At 39.9% G+C, this 20,720-nt stretch overlaps 1 protein-coding gene across 10 annotated transcripts in view; it reads left to right on the top strand.

Annotated features, from left to right (window-relative positions):
• LOC105060817 (ATP-dependent DNA helicase Q-like 2) overlaps nucleotides 1–19,598 on the top strand; it is a 40,718-nt gene extending 21,120 nt beyond the window's left edge. For 3 of the 10 annotated variants that reach the window (XM_073256889.1, XM_073256887.1, XM_073256888.1), the window contains 5 exons: nucleotides 12,652–12,734; nucleotides 14,875–14,953; nucleotides 18,228–18,445; nucleotides 18,530–19,133; nucleotides 19,255–19,598. In XM_073256889.1, the coding sequence (XP_073112990.1) occupies nucleotides 12,652–12,734; nucleotides 14,875–14,953; nucleotides 18,228–18,445; nucleotides 18,530–18,727 (578 nt within the window). In that variant the 3' untranslated portion in view covers nucleotides 18,728–19,133; nucleotides 19,255–19,598. Of the gene's footprint in view, nucleotides 1–12,651; nucleotides 12,735–13,048; nucleotides 13,231–14,874; nucleotides 14,955–18,227; nucleotides 18,446–18,529; nucleotides 19,134–19,254 lie in introns of those variants that run through there. The other 7 variants (XM_073256892.1, XM_073256890.1, XM_073256891.1 and 4 more) reach the window with 5 other exon arrangements.
• Nucleotides 19,599–20,720: the final 1,122 nt, after the last annotated feature.

Here is a 20,720-nt window from a genome sequence, read left to right as displayed (position 1 = left end):
AGAAGGTTTTTAATGGTCATACAAATTAGTTTTGGATTAGAATATTTGGAAAGAAATTTTGCATTTTTCTTCTGAAATAGTATTCTATCTCATTTATTAAGAGAAGGGAACCATCATGACTTTAATTTCTCTTTCTTGGTAACCTGTAAATAAGTCAAACCTTTTGTTACATCGATGTTCCATTTTCAAATTTGTTATGACAACTTAGTGGTCTGTCGTTTGTGTTCTATATCATGTAGACTTGTAATTCTCATTGCATATCATACAAAATAAATTTTTGAATACCAGTCATACAAATATCCCCATAAAAGCATATATTTTGAAAAGAATGTGTAATTTCGCTTCTAATATAACATAACACTGTGTCTAGTTCGCAACGTGACAAGGCAATAAAAAAAGTTTATTTTTTCTAATCTAAATGATATCTGAGCATATTAGCTTTAGTGATCTTTGTGTTTGTGTTTGCATTTCCTTGTTGATGCACATATACCAACATTAAGGTATTGTTGCTGCTAGCATCTGAACCTGGCACTGGAGCTAACAGATTTGTGGGTTGGCTCGAGCTCGATTCCGCACTGGATGGAAAAGAACCTGCAAATCAAGTTCCTTACAGGAGTTGTTTCTGGTGGAGACCCTCTAATGCTTAAGTCAATTACTAGAAAATAGTGAAAGGAGAGAGTTTGAGTTGAGAGTTTACTGGGAGTTCCCTTATGCCCCCTTATTTATAAGCGGGACTATTGGCCATTTTTAAAAATACATGCAAGAGTGGCAGAGTGAATCACGCTGCTTTTGCCTTATCCGGATGAGGTGGGCCACTATCCATTTGTTCTGGAGCATATCTGATACATGGAGTAGATAAGACAAGTATTTGGTGTGTAACTGCTGTAGCGAATCTTGGCCTATCACCTCAGCTCGGCCTAGATCAGATTGTCATGTAGCTGACGTTTAGGTAACGTTGAGCTTGCTTGAGGTAAACTGTCATCCCGTACCAGATGCCCCTCATTTTTGAGTCCGAACTACTGGTAGCTCGGATGAAGAGAGTAAAAGCATTGAACAAAGTGCCAGTTACCTTGGCTTGGTTCGTATCATGCTTATTAATGCTTGGACACGTGGTAGTGGCTGGCTGGTTGAAATGAACCATCGCATGCCTCTGGTGCAGTGGTGGGTATCTGCGGGAACTTGGCTGAGCCAATCCCGAGTCAACATGTAGCGAGCATCCAATGGCTTGGCTATAACTGGCGTCGGAACCTAGCTGTTCCCACTATCTATAAATAGTGGTCCGTATCATTTGACCCTATTTTCTTTGCATCGTTGTTGGGGTCTAGCGAGGTTCAGCTGTTCTTTAGCGTGCTTCCAACATCTTTTGGCAAGAGCTTCGACCACCAATTCGAGGTTAGCCCTGCGTTAGATCGGCCCCATCATTTATTTTTCTGACTTTTCTTTTCTATTTTTTGAAAATTGTTTTTCAAAAGTGCTACCGAGATGAGCGATACTCTCGGCTCGATCGAGAGTTGGTCCACCGACCAAGAACCATCTCGAAGCTGAGAGGCGTCCTCTTCCTTGAAGCGACTTCGAGGAGCCTGAGGTTGGAGACGAAGAAGTGTTTGGCCCTAGGTGCTTTCAATTTGTCCTTGGCCTTGAGGATTTAGAGCTGATTGGAGCTTAGTGCCAAATCCTAGCCGAGTATCGGCTAGAAGCCCCTGGTCCAAGTGGCAGGATGTGCGATCCGCCATGAGGTCAACATGGTCTTTAAAGAGGAGACCCTCAGCTGGCTTGAGGCTATCCCTTTATCCTTTTTTATTCATCTTTTTCGTTCTCTTGAGATCGCCCTGAGTTTGGTGGTGCCGAACTTATGGTGATTCATTATGGGCTTCACCATCCGCTGCTTTTTGGATGGCTTCTGAATTATTGTCCTACTCTTTCAAGCCTTTTTTTACTTTTACGAGGCACCCAATGGAGCGGAACTGGTGGTACCTTTTATCTTGGAGAAAGCATGGCCTGATCTGAGGTACTTCTTCTGTCCACGGGTGGAAGGAGAGATTTTTCTTTATTTTTGATTCTCTGAGGGGAGGTCATTGATTCGAGTCCCGTCGTTGGGCGATGTCGAGCACCGAGACGTAAAGACTTTGCTCGGACAGAAAGTTTTCTCTTTAAAGGAGTTTTCTGAGCCGACCTTGTACAACGTCGGCCTCAGCTAGGTTGACCCATGAAGTGAATGCCTACTTTAGTTTTATCCGATCTCTTCTTTTTTTTGATTCCCTTTATCATCTATGCTGACATGCTTGCCTCGATTTTTTGTGGGGATGAGGATCAAAGACCTGGAGAGGCTGCACAGGAGATGTAGAAGAAGAGGGCCTCCACTGCCATTGAGGAGTCATCTAAGTGCCCCTGCATCAAAGCCTTAATTGCTCGTGTCGTCCTGAGCTCGGTTGGGGCCTCGCCTCGGAGATTCGTAGGGGCCCTTTTTACTGATCTCGAGGTGATGATGGTCAATCCGATGAAGGTTCTTTTTGGGGTGTCACTCCTGCCCAGATCTGGTGCTTCCTCGGCCCCTCGAGGTGAGAGGCCTCCCAATCAGCTCCTAGTGCCTCTAGTTTGCACTAATCGCAACTCTTGTTGAGGCCCAGTAAGGGTTGTGCATCAGCACAGCTTGGCCCTCGTCAAACTCCGCATTTGGGAGCTGGCGAGTAGCTTGGGATCTTGTTTATAGGATCCTTCTCCTAGTCGATGCGAAGAAGTTGGAGGAGTCGAGCTTCAATTTTCACTATACTGACGCCTACAACTCCATTCGAATGAGTAATGCTGACCTTTGTACTGAACATTTTATTTTGATTATCTAGATCGGGTCGGGTAACCCTTATTCTTTTTTTGTGTTTTTTAGCTCACCGACCATTTGGAGTACTTTTTGAACATTGTCAAGGTGGTGAGATCGGAGATGGCCGAGATCCAGAAGAAGGTGGATGCGATTGAGGAAAGAACCCTTGAAGCGGAGAGGGTTGAGAAGAAGGCTCAGGTCGTGCTAACTGAAGTAGGGGTGGAGGTCGGTCGCCTGAAGGAGGCATTAAAGCAATCGGAGGAGAAACTTGCAGCTATCGAAGCAAAAGCTGCCAAGATGGAGGCAAAAGTGGCCGAGGCAGTTAAGTTGGCTTAGAAGGCTGTGGAGGACTTTTGAGCTTCGAAGGAGTCCGTGGACAAGAAGGTCGAGTTCACCATGGAGTCTTACAAGATCGGCATCTATGAGTGCTGATCTAAGATCGCAGGTCATTACTCTGACATGAACCTTTCCTTTTTGTCCGATGATGACAACGACGTTCGACTGAATTTCTTCTGGTCTTCTTTGATCTAAGCCTCGAAGAATACCAGATCTTCGAGTTCCCCTTGCCGAAGGCCACCACTATCAAGGAGGTGGTAGGTCAAGCCGATGAAACTGTTGATCGAGTTGAACAAGGCACCCCTGCGACTGAAGCACATGCCTTTTTCTTTTCTTCCCTTTTTTGTAATCTTAGTTCGATTTTTCAAACTTGTTTTGTAGTCGGCTTGTCCGATCTGTCTTGTAAACATTTTAAATATTTGAATGAAAGTACTTTTCCTTAAAAAGTAGCATTATTTGCTAAAGTTTTTTTTCCTATTATTTGGATAGTTTATGCTTTTACCGAACTGATCTCCCCAAGGTTATTTGGTCTTACTGAGAGATGTCGTACGTTGTATTGAATTGGCGCTTCGCCCATCACACACTTTCGAAGTCTTGCACCTCGGCCTTTCCACCTTACAGCTCAGCTCGTTATTGTTTGGAACCTACTTGTGGAGTCATTTTTAGTTTCTTCGGTGGTCGAGTTTTTGAGGTCGGCTTATCTTGTTACAAATTATGTTTGCCGATCTGACCTTCACTAAATGATTCTTATCGTAAGGATTTTAGCTCGAGCGGTGTCAATATGGGGTTCCATGTGTCCAGGAACCTCCAATGGATCCTTCGCCCTCTAGTCGGCCGAGGTTATGGGCTTGATGAGTTTGGTGGGACGAGCCATCCTTTTGAGGGCCTTCTTATGAGGTTACTTTTCGCTTCTCGGTAGGTCGAGCTTTTGGACTCGATCGGTTTTGGTCAAACGAGCCGTCTTTTTTAGGATCCTCTTATGAGGTTATCCCTTGCTTCTTGATCGGTCGAGTTTTTTGGATTTGATCGGCTTTGGCCAAACGAGCCATCCTTTTGAGAGTCAGATGAGCCATCCTTCTATGGGTTCTCTTATGAGGTTACCTCTCGCTTCTCGGTTGGTTGAGGTTTTGGACTCGATTGGCTTTGGTCGGATGAGCCATTTTTTCAAGGATCCTCTTATGGGGTTATCCCTTGCTTATCGATTGGTCGAGATTTTGGGTTTAGCCAGTTTTGGTTGGACAAGCCTTCTGAGGGTCCTCTTATGGGATTATTCCTTATTTCTTGATCGGTTGAGGTTTTGGACTTGGTCGGCTTTGGCCGGATGAGCCATCTTTTTGAGGGTCCTTTTATGGGGTTATCCCACGTTTCTCAATCGATCGAAGTTTTGGGTGTCGGTTTTGACTAGATGAGCCATTCTTACGTGTGTCCTCTTATGGGATTATCCCTCGTCATTTTTTTGAGGGTCCTCTTATGGGGTTATCCCTCGTTTTTCAGTCGGTCGAGGTTTTGGATTTCAAGAATTGGTTTATTGCGAGACTTGTGGGACTTTAAATGTGAAAGTTCTTGTTCCAAAACAAATTATTTGAAAATGGCATTTACATTATTGATAGTACATTCATAAATTTTTAGAGTTTTAGGTATGGGGAATCAGGCTTCCGTCTGAATGTCTTAGCTGATATGCTTTAGGGCGGACAATCTTCTCGACTTGATATGGTCCTTCCCAATTTGGGGCTAATTTTCACTGCTTGATTGGTCGGGACACCTCGATTCGTCATAGAACTAAGTCGCCAGTCCGGAATTCCTTTCCTTTGACCCGAGAGTTGTAGCACTGAGCCATCTTGTGTTGGTACGCCACCATTCGGATCTGAGCATGTTCTCGAATTTTTTCGAGTAGGTCCAGATTTGCTCAGAGATCTTTTGAGTTATGCTACTCATCAAAGCTTTCCACCCAGGTGACGGGATGTCGATCTCAAGGGGAATTACAGTCTCGGACCCAAAAGCCAGGTTGAAGGACGTTTTTTCGGTAGAAATTTGCCAGATAGTTCAATATGCCCACAACACATTGTAAAGCTCGTCCGCCCTTAACCCCTTGGCTCGATCCAATCTCGCTTTCAAACCTTGCAGTGGAGTTTGGTTGGTCATCTTGGCCTCACCATTTGTTTGTAGATGACCCACTGAGCTGAGGCGGTGAGTGATGTTGAACTCTTTGCAGAATTGCTAAATTGAGCATTGTTGAACTGCCGGCCATTATCAGTGATGATGATCCAAAGTAAATTGAACCGGCAAATAATAGCTTCTCAAAGGAAGTCTTGTACCTGAGTTTTTGTGATTCGATCTAGGAGCTTGACCTTAACCCATGTGATAAAATAGTCGATGGCGACGAGTAGGAACTTGCACGGATCCGAGGTGTGGAAAAGGTTCGAGGATGTCCATCCCTCATTGCGTGAAGGGCTAGGGTGCCCCAATTGGCATCGGTGGAGTAGCAAGTCGGCGTTGAATGTGGGCATTCCTCTAGCATCGGTCACACTTCCATACGAGGTCGGCCGCATCTTGCTGAAGCATCGGCTAGTGATAGCCCTATCGCAGTACTTTATACGTTAGCGACTTGCCCTTTAGATGATTCCCACATATTCCTTCGAGCACCTCATGAAGAGCATAGTCCGCCTCGGTAGGCCGTAAACACTTCAATAATGGAAGCGAAAACAACCTTTTGTATCGCTTATCTTCAAAGAATACATAATGAGGTGCTTGATGTCTCAATTTTCAAGCTTCTTTGAGATCGGTTGGTAGTACACCATCATGGAGATATCTGGTCATCGGATCCATCCAGCTTGATTGGTCCCAAGTTTGCGAGTTTTGACAACAGGTCTGCCCTAGTGTTTTTCGATTTGGGGACTTGTTCAATGTCAAGACCGGTAAAGAAGGAAGCCATGTCTTTGACCTTCTGTGGGTATTTCACCATGTTGGGTTTCCAAGCTTTGAACTCTCTTGTACTTGATCGACAACGAGCTGGGAGTCACTATAGACCTTCAGTTGCTTCACTTCCAGCTCCTTGGCAATCTGCAAATCGGTTGTGAGTGCTTTGTACTTGGCTTCATTGACAGAGGTCGAGAAGTTGAACTGTAGGGCATATTCGGCTACCACACCTTCTAGACTGGTGTGATCAGCTCGACCCTCGATCTAGTGGAATTTGCCGAGCCATCTATATGCAATACCCATGATTTTGGGATTTCTTCCTTAGTTCAGGATCCTCTAGATCTTTTGGAATGGTGCATTCCAAGATAAAGTTGGCGAGCACATGTGCCTTGGAGGATCGAGGCTGATACTTTTTATTGAACTTTGAAAGCTCTTTGCAATCCGACCCGAGGCATTAGGTTGGTGAAGTATGGACTTCATTGGGCGGTTGGTTAGAACTTAGAAGTATTATGGTGTGAGATTGGAAGTACGGGCATAATTTTTTGACGGAGATGATGAGGGCGTAGATCACTTTCTCAAGTTTTGAATACCTTGTCTCAGCATCACGGAGGATCTTATTGATATAGTATATCAGCTTTTGGAGCCTTCCTTCCTCACATACTAGAATCGAACTAAGGGCTGTGGGGGGGAACAACCAGGTACAAAGAGAGTTCTTCATTTGGTTCGGGTTTGTTGAGAAGGGGTGGCGAGTCGTGGTAATTCTTCAGCTTATGAAAAGCCGTCCGGCATTCATCAGTCCACTAGAAGTTCTTTGCCTGCTTTAGGATTTTGAAGACATGGAGACATCACTCTGCCAACCTAGAGACAAATTGGTTCAGCACGGATCTTGTGAGCTGTTGGACTTTCTTTATGGATCTTAGTGAGTTCATCTCTCAGACAGCTCGGATCTTCTCTGGCTTTGCCTTAATTCCTAGTTGGGAAACCACGAAGTCGAGGAATTTCCTTGATGTCACTCCAAATGTGTATTTGGTTGGGTTCAGCTTCATCCTGTACTTACGGAGAGTGGTGAAAGCTTTTCCAAGATCAGCAATATGATTACTTGTACTTCGGCTTTTCACCAATATATCATCCATGTACACCTCCATATGTCTTTTGGTTTGATTTTTAAAGATCTAGTTCACTTGTCTCTGGTAGGTCGCTCATGTATTTTTTAAACTGAAAGGCATGATCTTGTAATAAAAAAAGACCTCGATCAGTAATAGAAAAGGTCTCGATCAGTAGTAAAAGCAGTCTTCTTATCCTCTGGTGCCATTCGGATTTGGTTGTAATCGGAGAAGGCATCCATGAAGCTGAGGAGCTCATGGTTCGACGTGGCATCCACTAATTGATCGATCCGAGGTAATGGGTAGTTGTTCTTAAGGTACGCCTCATTTAGATTGGTGAAGTGGATGCAGACTTGTCACTTCTCATTCGTCTTCTCGATGAGGACCACATTGGCTGGCCATTTGGGATAGATGACATCTCGAATGAATCCGGCCTTGATGAGCTTATTAACTTCATTGGCAATTGCTTTTTGGAGGTCCGGGGTGAAGCTTCTCTTTTTCTGTTTGATTGGTTGGTGTCCACGGTTGATGTTTAATTGGTGCACCATGACCTTGAGATCGATGCCGAGCATGTCCGAGGCTAAACATGCGAATACATCGGTATTTTTCTACAAAAAGGAAATAAGTTGGCATTTAGTTATCTCATCTGAACCATTCGGTCGGTTCTTCCTTCTTCCAATGGACCCAGATGAGGTCCTCCATTGGTTCATCGTGCTGCTCGCTTAGCTCGTCCTTGACATCTAACCCTTCGATTGGGAGAGCCTCGGGTTGTCTGGCCTTCTGAAGAGTTGTCATATAACATTGCCCGGCAAGTGCTTGATCTCGGATTTGTCTGACCCCCTGCCTTCCTGGGAACCTCACTAGCAGATGGTAAGTTGAAACCACAGCTTGGAGGGCATTTAGGTTCGGTTGGTTGAGGATTGCGTGAGGTGAGGTTCATCTTAGAAAAGGCATCGTAAAATAAGACGTCGACAAAGGTTCTATTATCAATTAAGATGCAACATACATTATAATTGTTTATATTTACCGTTACAATGACCGCATCGTTATGCGGGGATTGAATTCCTTGCGCATTTTTCTCAGAAAAAGTGATAACATCTCTGATTTTCTACTTCTTGATTGATGCCTCTCATGTTCTCAGTTTGTTAGATCCGGTGCAGATTCCGACCTGGCCTCTAGTAATGGTGTTTATGATGCTTGCGACAGATTAGTTATCCAGGTTTCCTTCAAGTTGAGGTTGCTCGAATCGGTTTTCATCTCGTTCCCATCAATCTCTGAGGTACTTGTCAAGATGCCCACTCCAAATAAGCTCCTCAATCTCGTTCTGGAGTTGAATGCACTCTTCGGTATCGTGCTGTGGTCTCGATGGTATAGACAATACTTCTTTGGGTTGCGTCGGATCAGTGGGGCATGCATGCTCCTCGGCCTCAATAGTTGACCATTGTTCTTGATCTTCATCAAGATCTGAGCTCTTGAGGTGTTTAGTGGAGTGTAAATGGCAAACTGCTTTGTCGGAGATCGTGACCACTGACCATGAGGTGGTCCTGGATCGACGAGCCTGTGGGAGAGTTTGGGATTTTCGTGAACTTCTTCCTTGTCGATTGTCATACCTCGGCTTATCTTTTTTTTCCTTTGCTTCCTTCTGCTATATGGATTTTCTTTCTGAGGAGCCTCTATGTAGCTTATATGCTTTCTTGGTGTGGGCATACTTCTCTACTCGAGCTAGCATCTCGGCGAAGTCCTTTGGATACCTCTTCTCTAAAGAAAAGAGGAATTGGCACTTTAGAAGCCCCCTTTTAGGATTGACATGGAGATCGATTCTTTCATATCACATACTTTCAGTGTGGCTGCATTAAAGCATCTCACATAGTCCCTGAGGGACTCTTCTTCCCTTTGTTTGATATTCATCAAGGAGTCGGACTTCCGGCATTGTCGTCGGTTGTTGATGAAGTGGACCACGAATGACTGACCTAGCTGCTCGAAAGAGTGGATTGAGCTCGGTTGCAGGCTTGAGTACCAATATCGAGTTGCTTTCCATAGGGTTGGAGGGGAAGGCTTGGTAGAGGATCCTGTTAGTAGTCCCATGTAAGAGCATGAGGGCCTTAAAACTTATCAGGTGATTCACTGGGTTTATTGCCCCATTGTATGCTTCTAGCTGCGGCATTTTGAAGTTGGCTGGGATTGGTTCGTCTGTGATTTTTTGTTGAAGGGTGGATTAGCATTGATGTTGACATCCCCATCTTATGCCGAGGTCTGACCTTGTAGTCCTTCAATTTGTCGATGCATCTCCTGAAATTTGCGATTCATGTCGGCATCTAGAGTAGCGTAGTTCTCAGATTGCCAAGGTGTTGATCTTCCCGGGGTTGTCTTTTCCTGATTGAGGAGTCAAGGAGCGCCTTTGATGCTACTATTCCAGACTCCTCGGTTGGCTATGCCGGCTCTACTATGTTTGGTCTGAACTTCGGGGAGGTGGTTGAGGCTATTGTTGCTACCGAGGTACTTGCTGTAGGGCCGGTTGAGGGGTTGTGGTCGCTTGCTGAATTGCTTGGATGGCCGTAGTCAGAGTTTGGACCTGCATGAGCAGGTTAAGTTGCTCGAGGGCCACCTTCTGGACTTGCTAAAGGGTGGAGGCTGATTGTTGGATCGTGGAGGTGGCGCTTCGACCTAGGACGGTACCTTGGTGGTGGTTGCACCTTGGCTGGACGAGATTTCGTCTAGTTGGACCGTTGTGAGGTATTTGATTCTCTTCGAGATCTCATGGCTACGAACTCTTTTTTCTTTTTTGAGTAGGCCTGGGCACTCCTAGTGCTAATTTGTTGCTGCTAGCATCGGACCTAGTGTTGGAGCTGATAGATTTGGGTTGGTTGGAGCTTGATTCCACACTGGATGGGAATAAATATGCAAATCAAGTCTCTGACCGGAGCTGTTTCCGGTGGGGATACTTTGGCGCTCAAGTCAGTCACTAGAGAATAATGGGAGAGTTTGGCCTGAAGGTCCCCCATACCCTCCTATTTCTAGGTGGGGCTGCCGGCCATTTTTGGAAATACGGATAGGAGTGGTAGAGTGAAGCATGCTGCTTCTACCTTATCTGATTGAGGTGGGCCACTATCCATTCAATCTGGAGCATATATGGCGTGTGGAGTAGATAAGGCAAGTATTCGGTGCATAACTGCCACCACAAATCTTGGCCCATCACCTCGGCTCAGCATAGATCAGGTCGTCATGTAGCTGAGGTTAGGTAACGCCAAGCTTAGCTGAGGCAAACTGGCATCTCGTATTAGGAAGTGATTGTAACAAGGTGAGTAACTAATAATAAAGAGCTGTAAATCTTAGAAAGCTCACGATATAAACAGGCAAATATATTGCACATAATTAACATGTTCAAAACTTTAACCTTGAAGAATGATGCTATTTAAATGTTGAATCTGCATTTTTCCTTTTTAAAGTTATCAAGCCTATCCTAAAGAAAAACTGTGTTCCCTTTTTTTCTTTCTAAATTACCATAAGTATCTACTACACAAAGTTAAAATCTTTATCGAAATAGTAGTTTCTTTTGTTGTATCTATGAAACACACAGCTTTACTCTTCTCCAGCTGCAGTTTTCCTCACTGATCTCTGTCCCATGCCTACTTTTCCTCTTCCTTTCTTCCTCTTACAGGGCTTGTGTCTTCCACCACCACCTTATCCCACTAACTACCATCTTATCTCACTAACTGAACTGCTGTAATGTGTTTGTAGACTTTATCTAAGATTTGATTCACTCCTAAAGACATTCTCCATATTTTAGTCTCTGGTCTCCTACACAAATTTTTCTCAGCTTTATCTTTTACTTCATACCTCTATAACTCTGATATATCTCTCCTGTCCACTCCTTAAATTAAGAAAAAAATAAAATCAGGCCTCCTACTTAAACCATGCTGAGAGATGGGTTAACATGCAGTGACACTTAAAATGGTATAAAGTCGAACAATTATTTTTAGTGGAATTTTAGTAAATCATGTCTTTGATTAATACTCTAGATCCAGAAGTTCTTTAAGTAAAGAAATTAATATGATTTATAAAAGGGCCGTTACCATTTATGGTTCTAGTGGTCTGGGGTCCTGGGAGGAGTGAACCGGGGACAGATAACCTTGGACATTTTTCTTTTTCACAAAGTGGCTGCATCAGGTGTTGAATTCATGCTATTTTTTGGTCAGCCCAAGCTTTTTACCATTGCACCAAGCAATGCCCACCTAAATTAACATATTCAGGAAAATTGTTACAGCCTAAAAGTTTGGAATGTAATGTCAAAAATAAATCATATTCATGCCCATTGCATGCACCTCTTTTACTTTCATCATGACATGGTAATACTTTATAGAACCTAGTCTCATATATCACATCAAGTCCTAAAACAATTGTTTATTGTCTAAGAGTTTCCATGCTATGTTTTTATGTCAAAATAATGTCCTTGAATTCTATCTACTAAAATTCTTGAGCCTTCTAGAGCCCCAGAAAACAGCCTAAAACGCATAAATTTTCATGAAGAAAAGCTTATTTTGGATTCCTAAAATGGTAAAGTGATTTTTGGAGCATGGTTCCGTCATCTTCGAATGCATGTAGACATCTTGTCCCTTTTCTTGTTATTTTGCTGTCCCTTTGGATTACCCCAAGATTGGTTCTATAAGTCATAATGCATCTGTGGAGCTAGGAATCTGTACATTGGATGTAGTTTCTGCAGTCTAATTTTGTTGGAACTTGTGTCTAATAACTAATGGGTTCAACCTATCGAAACATGGCATCCATCATTTATAATATATGCATCAGCATTATCTCCTGTATTATATTTGTTTTAGAGAATTACACATGTTGCCCACCTAGCTCTGCATTTGAGGTCTAAAATTTCGGATATGAGACATATCTCAACTTAGCTTTAAGTGAGAACATTTCATTTTGAGGTATTTCATGGATATGAGTTGGAATTAGTTTATCAGATTTAAAATTACCGAAGTGGTAAAAGGGGGAATACATGATAAATTGGGGAAAAAACACCAGAAAATAATATGAGCCAGCTTCTATCACACTATGTTCAAGCATTTCCTTTGTATATTAGATCTTGAGTTTGCTGAACTCTAATCATGGATTTCCTTTTATATTTGTGCCTTGTAAAACACTGAAATAGTTCCTCATTACCTGTCATTGATGCTGAAGGTGCTGGTTGAAGAGTCTTGAATCATGCTAAAATAGGTGTTTTCCTCATTAATAAATTCTCTCCTATAACCTTTTTTGTTTTGACATCAAATTTTTTTTAGATGAATATCTGCTGAAGGCATGCTCTGATTATTAGACTATTGAATGTATCAAATAATCAATATGCTTATCATCATTTTTGATATCAAGTGTTTCATGCACGGTTTCTTAATTTAAACCTGCATGTAATTGGATCATTTTCATCGTGGTAGGCTTTTTCAATAACGAATATTTGGGACATTATTTTATCAGGTGGTTCAAATAACTCAGTTTCTGATCTCAAGAAAGATGAACTAGAGCAGTTGATAATTCAGCTGATACTAGACCGTGTTTTGGTAAGATAATGAACTCTTTGCACGTCTATATTGAAATAAAGCAATGCCTCCAATACCTTAATTTGATATTGGTATGAAATTTTCACACCCTGATTTGGCATCATCTTTTTTTTTCTTTTCTCACACTCCTGCCTTTGACAAATACCCCTCCCCCCTCATGCAACACTGAGGTTTTAGGGATGAGATCTTTCAAGGACATAGTTTTAGTATAACCTTTTGGAAACATCACTGTGACCTGGACATGTTGATGGTCTATCTATTCTGGAGTTTTGCTAAATGCATTTTTCTTTTCTTTCCTTTTTGTTTTATACCAGCTTTTGCCCCAACTAAGCAATGAGGACAAAAGTATTGTGTATTGTCTCCATGCTGGTCAAAGGCTGGTGCAGCATGCATATCCTGCAGCTCATGCTGTAACATGAAGACATTTGGCACACAGTGGTACAGGAAAAGATATGGAAGCATGTAAAAGGATACTCTATTAGCACAATAAGATAGGGTACTTCACTCTTTGAGTTTTGTGAAACATATATCAAGTTTGCTGCTTTATGATAGCACATAGACATGTTTGGAAAAATAAAGAATAACTCATAACTATCCATGGAAATATAGGATCTCAAATCATTCTAGATGCTTGTGTCTGCTGTATTTTAATGCCGCCCCCTTTTTTTTTAACACATTAACAAATTTGTTCTATAGATACCATTGATTCTATGGGAACCTTAAATATGCAAAGATTAACACAAGCTAAATTTGGGGAAGTGTCACATTATAAACTTTAGGAAATTTCAAATGGTAGATAAGCATTCTTCAGAATTATGGTCTGCTGTACCACCTCATATCGTGCCATACCATACCGGTCTCATACCGGTACGGTGTCTTGTATCATATTAAACTGCATACCGATACTATAATAGGATGGTACTAGTATGGGATCCAATACCGAGATGACGAACTTTGTTTATAATATTTTGAATATATATATCTAGTGAATATCTTGCACCAAATAATTCATAAATTTGCTTTACCTTTTTTTTTTCAAAGAAAATCTTTCTAGAAGAAAGTTTCAAGTAGATATTCAATTTCTCCAGCAATGTGAATAGTTCTGTTATATTCAATTTCTTCAGCATTGTGAAGAGTTCTGTTACTAGGATTTTTTCTACACTGTTAGATTTGATAGACTTTGAAAGGAGAAGAAAAAGGATAGGTGCTTTCATGTGAGTGTAGAACTATATGTTACAGTTCAGTTCGGATCATGTTTTGTGGGCTTTGTTGTTGGGTATATCTTGCAAGCACCTTGCTTTAGTTGCTATAGAAATTCTTTGTGCACCACGGGCAGTGTAGAAAATCCGATGTGGAGCACACCATTTTATGTGATTGGTTCATGTAGCCACTGCTTTCCAACGTGCATTTAATACCTGCAATTCCGCTTTTTCGTTTAAAAATTTTGTATGACGAAAATATTCTTACTCGTTGAAAAAAATTATGACATCCTATGACATATTATAACTTTCTACATGCAGGATACCATAATATGACTTAAAAAATTATGACATCCTGTGGCATATTATAACATCCTGTGTTAAATTATGACTTTCTGCATGCAGGATGTCATAATATGGTCCAAAATGTCATAATATAGAAGGGACATTTTTATCCAACCACTTTCTAATGTGCATTTAATGTCTGCAGTTCTGCTTTTTCGTTTGAAAATTTTGAATGACGTAAATAGCTCATCTTTGAAAAAAAATTATGACATCCTGTGTTAAAATTATGACTTTCTACACGCAAGATGTCATAATATGGACATAAGATGTCAATTTTTTTCAAAAAGGAGAATTTTCGTCATTCAAAATTTTCAAATGAAAAAGTGGAATTGCAGGCATTAAATGCGCGTTAGGAAGCGGTGGCTACGTGGACCAATCATATAAAGCGACGCGCTCCACATCGGATTTTCTACACCGCCTGCGGTGCACAAAGAATTTCCCTTAGTTGTTGATATTTCTTACTGTAATATACCTACCTATATGAACTTGTAGGTCCTTATTCTTTTCCTGGATTCTTGTTTTGTTTTATTGCTTTTTGAACATGTGATTTAACTAAATTCAACCAATATTGATCATTATGCTTCTCTGTCATGTAGAAAGAAGAATTTCAGCATACAGCATATGCAACTAATGCATATGTTGCACTAGGGCCACTGTGGAAGCTAGCATTGCAAGGTGAAGTATTTTTTTGTTTTTGCTTTGATATTATTTCATGCAATAGTTATCATGAAAAAAGCTTCTTGAGTCGTGCTCTTTCTGATATCTAATTTTTTAAGATTTATGGGACTAGGTAGGTGCACAGGAGTTCAAGATCCCTTTGGAATTTAACACTATAAGTGTAGTTATACAAATATCCTAATACATATGTGCATGCATGAATACACATGTACAACAGCTTGATTAAAAAGGACAAAAAAATAATCATTCTAGCACCATCATCTGTATTTGTGATGCGGTGAGCTGGTGAAGGACTTGAGGTGATTCAAAAGAGTTGAAGGACTTGAACCAGTGTTCAGAACTTGGTGACCCACCTTGAACCTGTTTGACGACCGGGTCATAAATTTCTGGTTCAACTGCAAGCCATTTATGAGCCAACCACGAGAGGCGAGTAGCAATAGTCCATTTGCATTGCTCTATCTCTAACCTCTATTGTTCATTTTTCTCCCAATCTCACAGCAAGCCCTTTCTTATACCCGTAGCTTTCTCCATGACATCGGATCTGGCGGCCCGTTATTGTTTGGGAGCAAAATCTATCTGATATGACCATCACCTTCCCTGCAGTTCCAAACCCTAATGCTTAAGTCCACCTGTTCACGTTTTCTCTTACTGGCTATGCTTAGTTTCGTATGGGCAAGAGGCGAGGCTTCGCCCACCAATCCAGAACCCATTCGTTGATGTTACTTCCCCCACCATGGCAACAGTCAGGACAAGATTTTGGAGAGAGAGAAAGGTTGAAAGAGACTGATTGGTGTCCGAATGGTATCCATGGCGACAGTGGTGACCTGTAGTAGCAATGGATGGGCTGGGGATTTGTGGCTGCAACAGACATTTTAGAGAGGAGACAGATGAGCGAGAGGAAACTTGAACATCAGGATTTCTTGTCTTGCCTCATTGACCTGCAAGGGTTGTTGCTGTTCAACCCAGCCAGTTGGTCGTTGAACAATCCAGGCTGAATGGCTTACCCAGGTTTCTTTTAATTCTGGATGCCAAACTGACCCAACCTGCTGAGCTTGGTGACTGATGGTTTGACTGGGCCCCCCTGGAGGGTCAACCAAGTCTCAGAACAAACATTTATAATAGGTTTCAGAAGCTTAACTTCATTTAATTTATGCCCACCACAAAATAAAACTAAATTGCAACCATGTAGCTGTTGCTTGCAATTATCAAAGTGTTTATTTTTAAAACCTTTGTAACAGTAACTTTTATTATATATAATATAGTTTCTTCGTCTTCTACATCTTTATGCAGGCATAACAAGACATTTACTTTAGGAGAGCATACTTGTACCGAGGTTCAAATTATCTAGCATATGTGTATGTAGGCAGACGCTGGTGTGGCTAGCAGTCACTGAGCATGTAGATCACCTCGCCACAAAAGTACATCACTACCTAAACAGGTTCCCTTGCACCTTCTTTAGGCAATAGTATGGTCTAGTCCATAGGCTCCCAGTGCAATGAAATTATGCCTTGCGACTTCGTGGACCATGCTCCTGTGCTGATGCTTGTGCAGATGTTTGTTTAGTTGTGGTGGCATGACCACATAGTGCCACTTTTAAGGTCATCTTTTTCTTTTCCTTTCATTTTTTTATTATCTATGTCCCACTTGAAACAAGTGGGCTTGCAGATCTTGTGGTTCTGTTGCGTGTATGGTGGTTAAGAGTGGGGAGGGTTGTCTGTGTGCTCAGCATCTGCATGTGCATTCACTCGTGTGAAAATGTGCACAGTATTATATGGTGGAGGCAACCCACTATTTTTGTGTGGTCTGCATAGTTGTGTGTGCACGAAAAGTGCGTGTGTATGTGTGCATTTTTGCATAAGACGGTGATAAGCCAGTAGCAATCAAAAAAATAAGGAATCAATACTTTCATATAGGATGCAAGAATGATAAACATAATGTTGGATATAAAACATAATGCCTTTATAAACCATCCTACATCCACTGGTTCAGCAAACTGATTAAGATTTCACATGTTGCACAACATTACCAGGTAAATCATGTAAATTTTCTGTTGTTTAAAAACTGCACCGGATTAATCAGTTGAGAAAATTGAGGTTAATTAGTATCCATTTAAGAGGAGGGAAGGCATTTCTACCCTTTATCAGTTTATTAGATTTTATTACATTAAAAAGAGTGCTTGCAGCAAAGTTATTTATTTAGTTATTTGTGGATGAAACTGAGATAACCTCCCGATGGGAGGAGAAACCTTGAGTAGAAATGAAAGTCATGTCAGCAGAAGTTGCCATGGTGTCCTTCATGTAGTGAGTTGTATTGAAAGATATGGAAGACTGGTTTACAATCTCTTCCACAATCTGCTCCATTCTGGAGAGTTAAAGATAAGCAAAATTAGAGGTGAAAGTGGTATGGATATTATCCGTTCGGATCCGTTTTTGTATCCGAATCAATCCGAATATGGATAGAAATTTGAGGATCCAATTAATATTCATATTCGTATTCATATCCGTCAAAGAAAAATGGATATGGATATGGATAGACAACTATCCGATCCATATCCGAATATCCGAATCTATATGTAATCCTCTATAATGTTATATAATTTTTTATTAATTTTTTTAAAAAATATACAACTATATAAATATGTTATTAACTTGATTTATCATCTATTTAGTAATATCTTCGATTTTATAGTCATAAAGTTTAATTATCTAAGTAATATCCGTAATTATATCCGTACTTTCAGTATCCAAATTGTATCTGTATCCGTTTAAAACAAATATGGATATGAATTTTTGCATCTGAATAATATCCGTATCTGTATTTGTATTCGTCAAACAAAACAAATATGGATATGGATATGGTGGTATCCGATCCGTATTCGATCCATTTTCAGCCCTAAGCAAAACTGCTTTGTCAACCATTTGATGGATGAAATCATGTATTTTTATCGTCATAGTGGGCAGAAAATTTGCCTCTCTTGATGAGGATTACTTTTCTAAGATTTTGTGGAAGGATGCACCTAGGATCCTTGAAGGTTTGAAATACTGAGGTGCATGGTGAAGATTTTCATACCATACTTCCTGAAGTCACGTGGCATTTTCAATTTCATGAAATGTTGCACCATTACTTTGTGGCAAAGATAGCTTAACCATGAATAAAGGGGAAGCTAACAGCATAAATGTATAAGTTTTGGTTTTCTAATTCATGGACTGTGTTTTTTCAATTACAACATAACCATCGGCTTATGCCACCTTAAATGCATTGTTCATCACAGGGAAAAAACCAGTTGTGCTCGAGATCTGCATGGGGCAGCGCAGAAATAGCAGCATTCATAAAGATGCTAGGAATAGCCAGACATTTGGTCTGGAAATGAAGCTGGATGAATTGCGTAAGGAACTGTCTTCTACCCATGGGGGAATATTTCCTCATGCTGTTCTATCTACTCAACAGATCAGCATATTGAGCACCCATAAACCAACATCCATAACACAGGTAAGACTATTCATCTCCCGAGTTACTGCTTTCAAATGATATTGTTTTTTATATGCTGCAATATGGAGTAAAAAACTCATGCAGGTGGAGAAGCTGATTGGAAAAGTAAAGGCTGAGAAGTATGGCAATAGAATTGTTGACCTAATTCAGCAGTACGTCGAGTCAGGGCAGCCTAATGGTGATACATCCGGGGTAGCTGAAGCCAGTGAAAACAGAGCAAATAAAAGGCCGCGGAAAAATAGAAGTCTCATTCTAATTGAAAGCAGTGAAGATGAGGAGTGAAGTAGTTGGAGGGGATTAATATAGAGGGGCACAGAGGTTTCTAAATTATGTTCCCATGCTAATTTACGAGAAGGGTAACTAGTTTTTTTGAGTCTTTTCCAGGCGGTAAGGTGGCATCATGGAAAGAAGGCTTGATTTTGAAGATCAGAAATGAAGTACGTTGACCGGTTGCACGATGTATATGACGTGGTTCCAGCGTGTCTCGAATTTGGATATGCTGTGGACTTAAGCTTATGTTCCAAGGATTCCTGAATCTTTTCCATTTCAAACATAATTTTGGCGAGCATACAAGACTGCACACAACCAGATGAACTGTTAGCCTTGATAATATTTTCATTAGATCTGATGCTTGTGAGCAGGCTGTTCTCGAAAGTATATTCTAAGGATGCGAATTAGCAACACACAGGTGAGATTATATCTCTTTGTGTTTTGTATATTTATAATTTTATTCTTATGCTTGAATGGTTAAATGTTAATCATGATTATGCAATTTTCCTTCATAATTGCTTGTTCTACATAATTTGCAGTTAAGGTCACTCGGTTAACTCAAGGGACATGGTTTACATGAAAAAATTATCATGTGACTCTTTATCAGTCGTCTTCTGTTTCCGGGTTTGTGCCCCCTACTCTGTTTCTGCTTGCCTACAACCCCTACCTATCGGACAATTTGGCCTGCCGAGTAATAGCGAACAAAAATCATATGGCACGGATAATAAAGAAGAAAATATGGGGCGGACATTTTATTTTGTCATGTTTCCTCTTATATCAATATTAAAGTTGAAGTTTAGAAGTTGGGGATCTGTTCTGCTAATGAAGTCGGGTTCATGATTAAAAAAATTAAAAAAGAAAATTGCATGTTGTATTCTCTTTCTTTTTTATTTTTAAAAATATATTTTTTATTGGTATATGCACATTGTATGGTAAAATAATATATATCAAGTAAATTAATCATAACTAGTAAGTTAATATATAAATCTAAGTAAATCATATATCTAAGTAAATCATTATTTAGTTTCTAAACCAGTGTTCATATATATAATTAAAAAATTAGTTATTTAAGCAATTCCATACATGTCTTCGAGTAGATTCATATATAGTTTTTGAAATATCATGTTTATCAATATATATTATATGATTAGTTAATATACACTGACTTTTTAAAAAATATTAACTTTTTTTTGATATGTATCCCACAATGATTCCATATATATCTTTAGATAAATTGATATAATTTTTAAAACGTGCTTTTTACCGAGATGTGTGTATTAAATTGCTACTAGGTGGTGTGTATCAAAAAGCTTGTGGTATGTCTCAAGAAGTTGATAAATATGTATCATCTGGCTATGTAGTATATATTGGTAAATATATATTAAAAAATATATATTGAGTTGTTTGAAGATTTATATTGTATTATTAGATGTATGATTTGTTAAGTATGTATCATCCAATCATATATTGTATATCGATTTCTCTAGAAATATATATTTACTTGCTTGATGATTAATTTGTTTGGTGTGTATTAAGGATGAAAATGGTATGAATAATATCTTGTCGAATTTATTTTCATATCCAAATCGATTTGGATATGGATAAAAATTGGAAGGTTCGACTAATATTCGTATTCATATCTATATATATTAAAAAAAATGGATATGGATAGATAATCATCTGATCTATATTCGAATATCTAAATTTACGTATAATCTTATATAATTTTATATAATATTTATAAAATTTTAAAAAAAATATACAATCATATAAATATATTATTAATTTGATTTATTATTTATTTAGTAATATTTTTAATTTTATAGTCATAAAATTTAATCATTCAATTTATATTTATATTTATATTTTAATATTTGAATTGTATCTGTATCTATTTAAAATAAATATGGATATGAAGATATCTGATTCGTATTTGATCTGATTTCAATTCTAATGTGTATCGTTTAGTGATATAGTATGTATTGATAAAAATATATTCTGAATA

This window comes from Elaeis guineensis, chromosome 4 (assembly GCF_000442705.2).
Source record: "Elaeis guineensis isolate ETL-2024a chromosome 4, EG11, whole genome shotgun sequence".
NCBI lineage: Eukaryota > Viridiplantae > Streptophyta > Magnoliopsida > Arecales > Arecaceae > Elaeis > Elaeis guineensis.
This window is presented reverse-complemented; position numbering and strand designations above follow the sequence as displayed.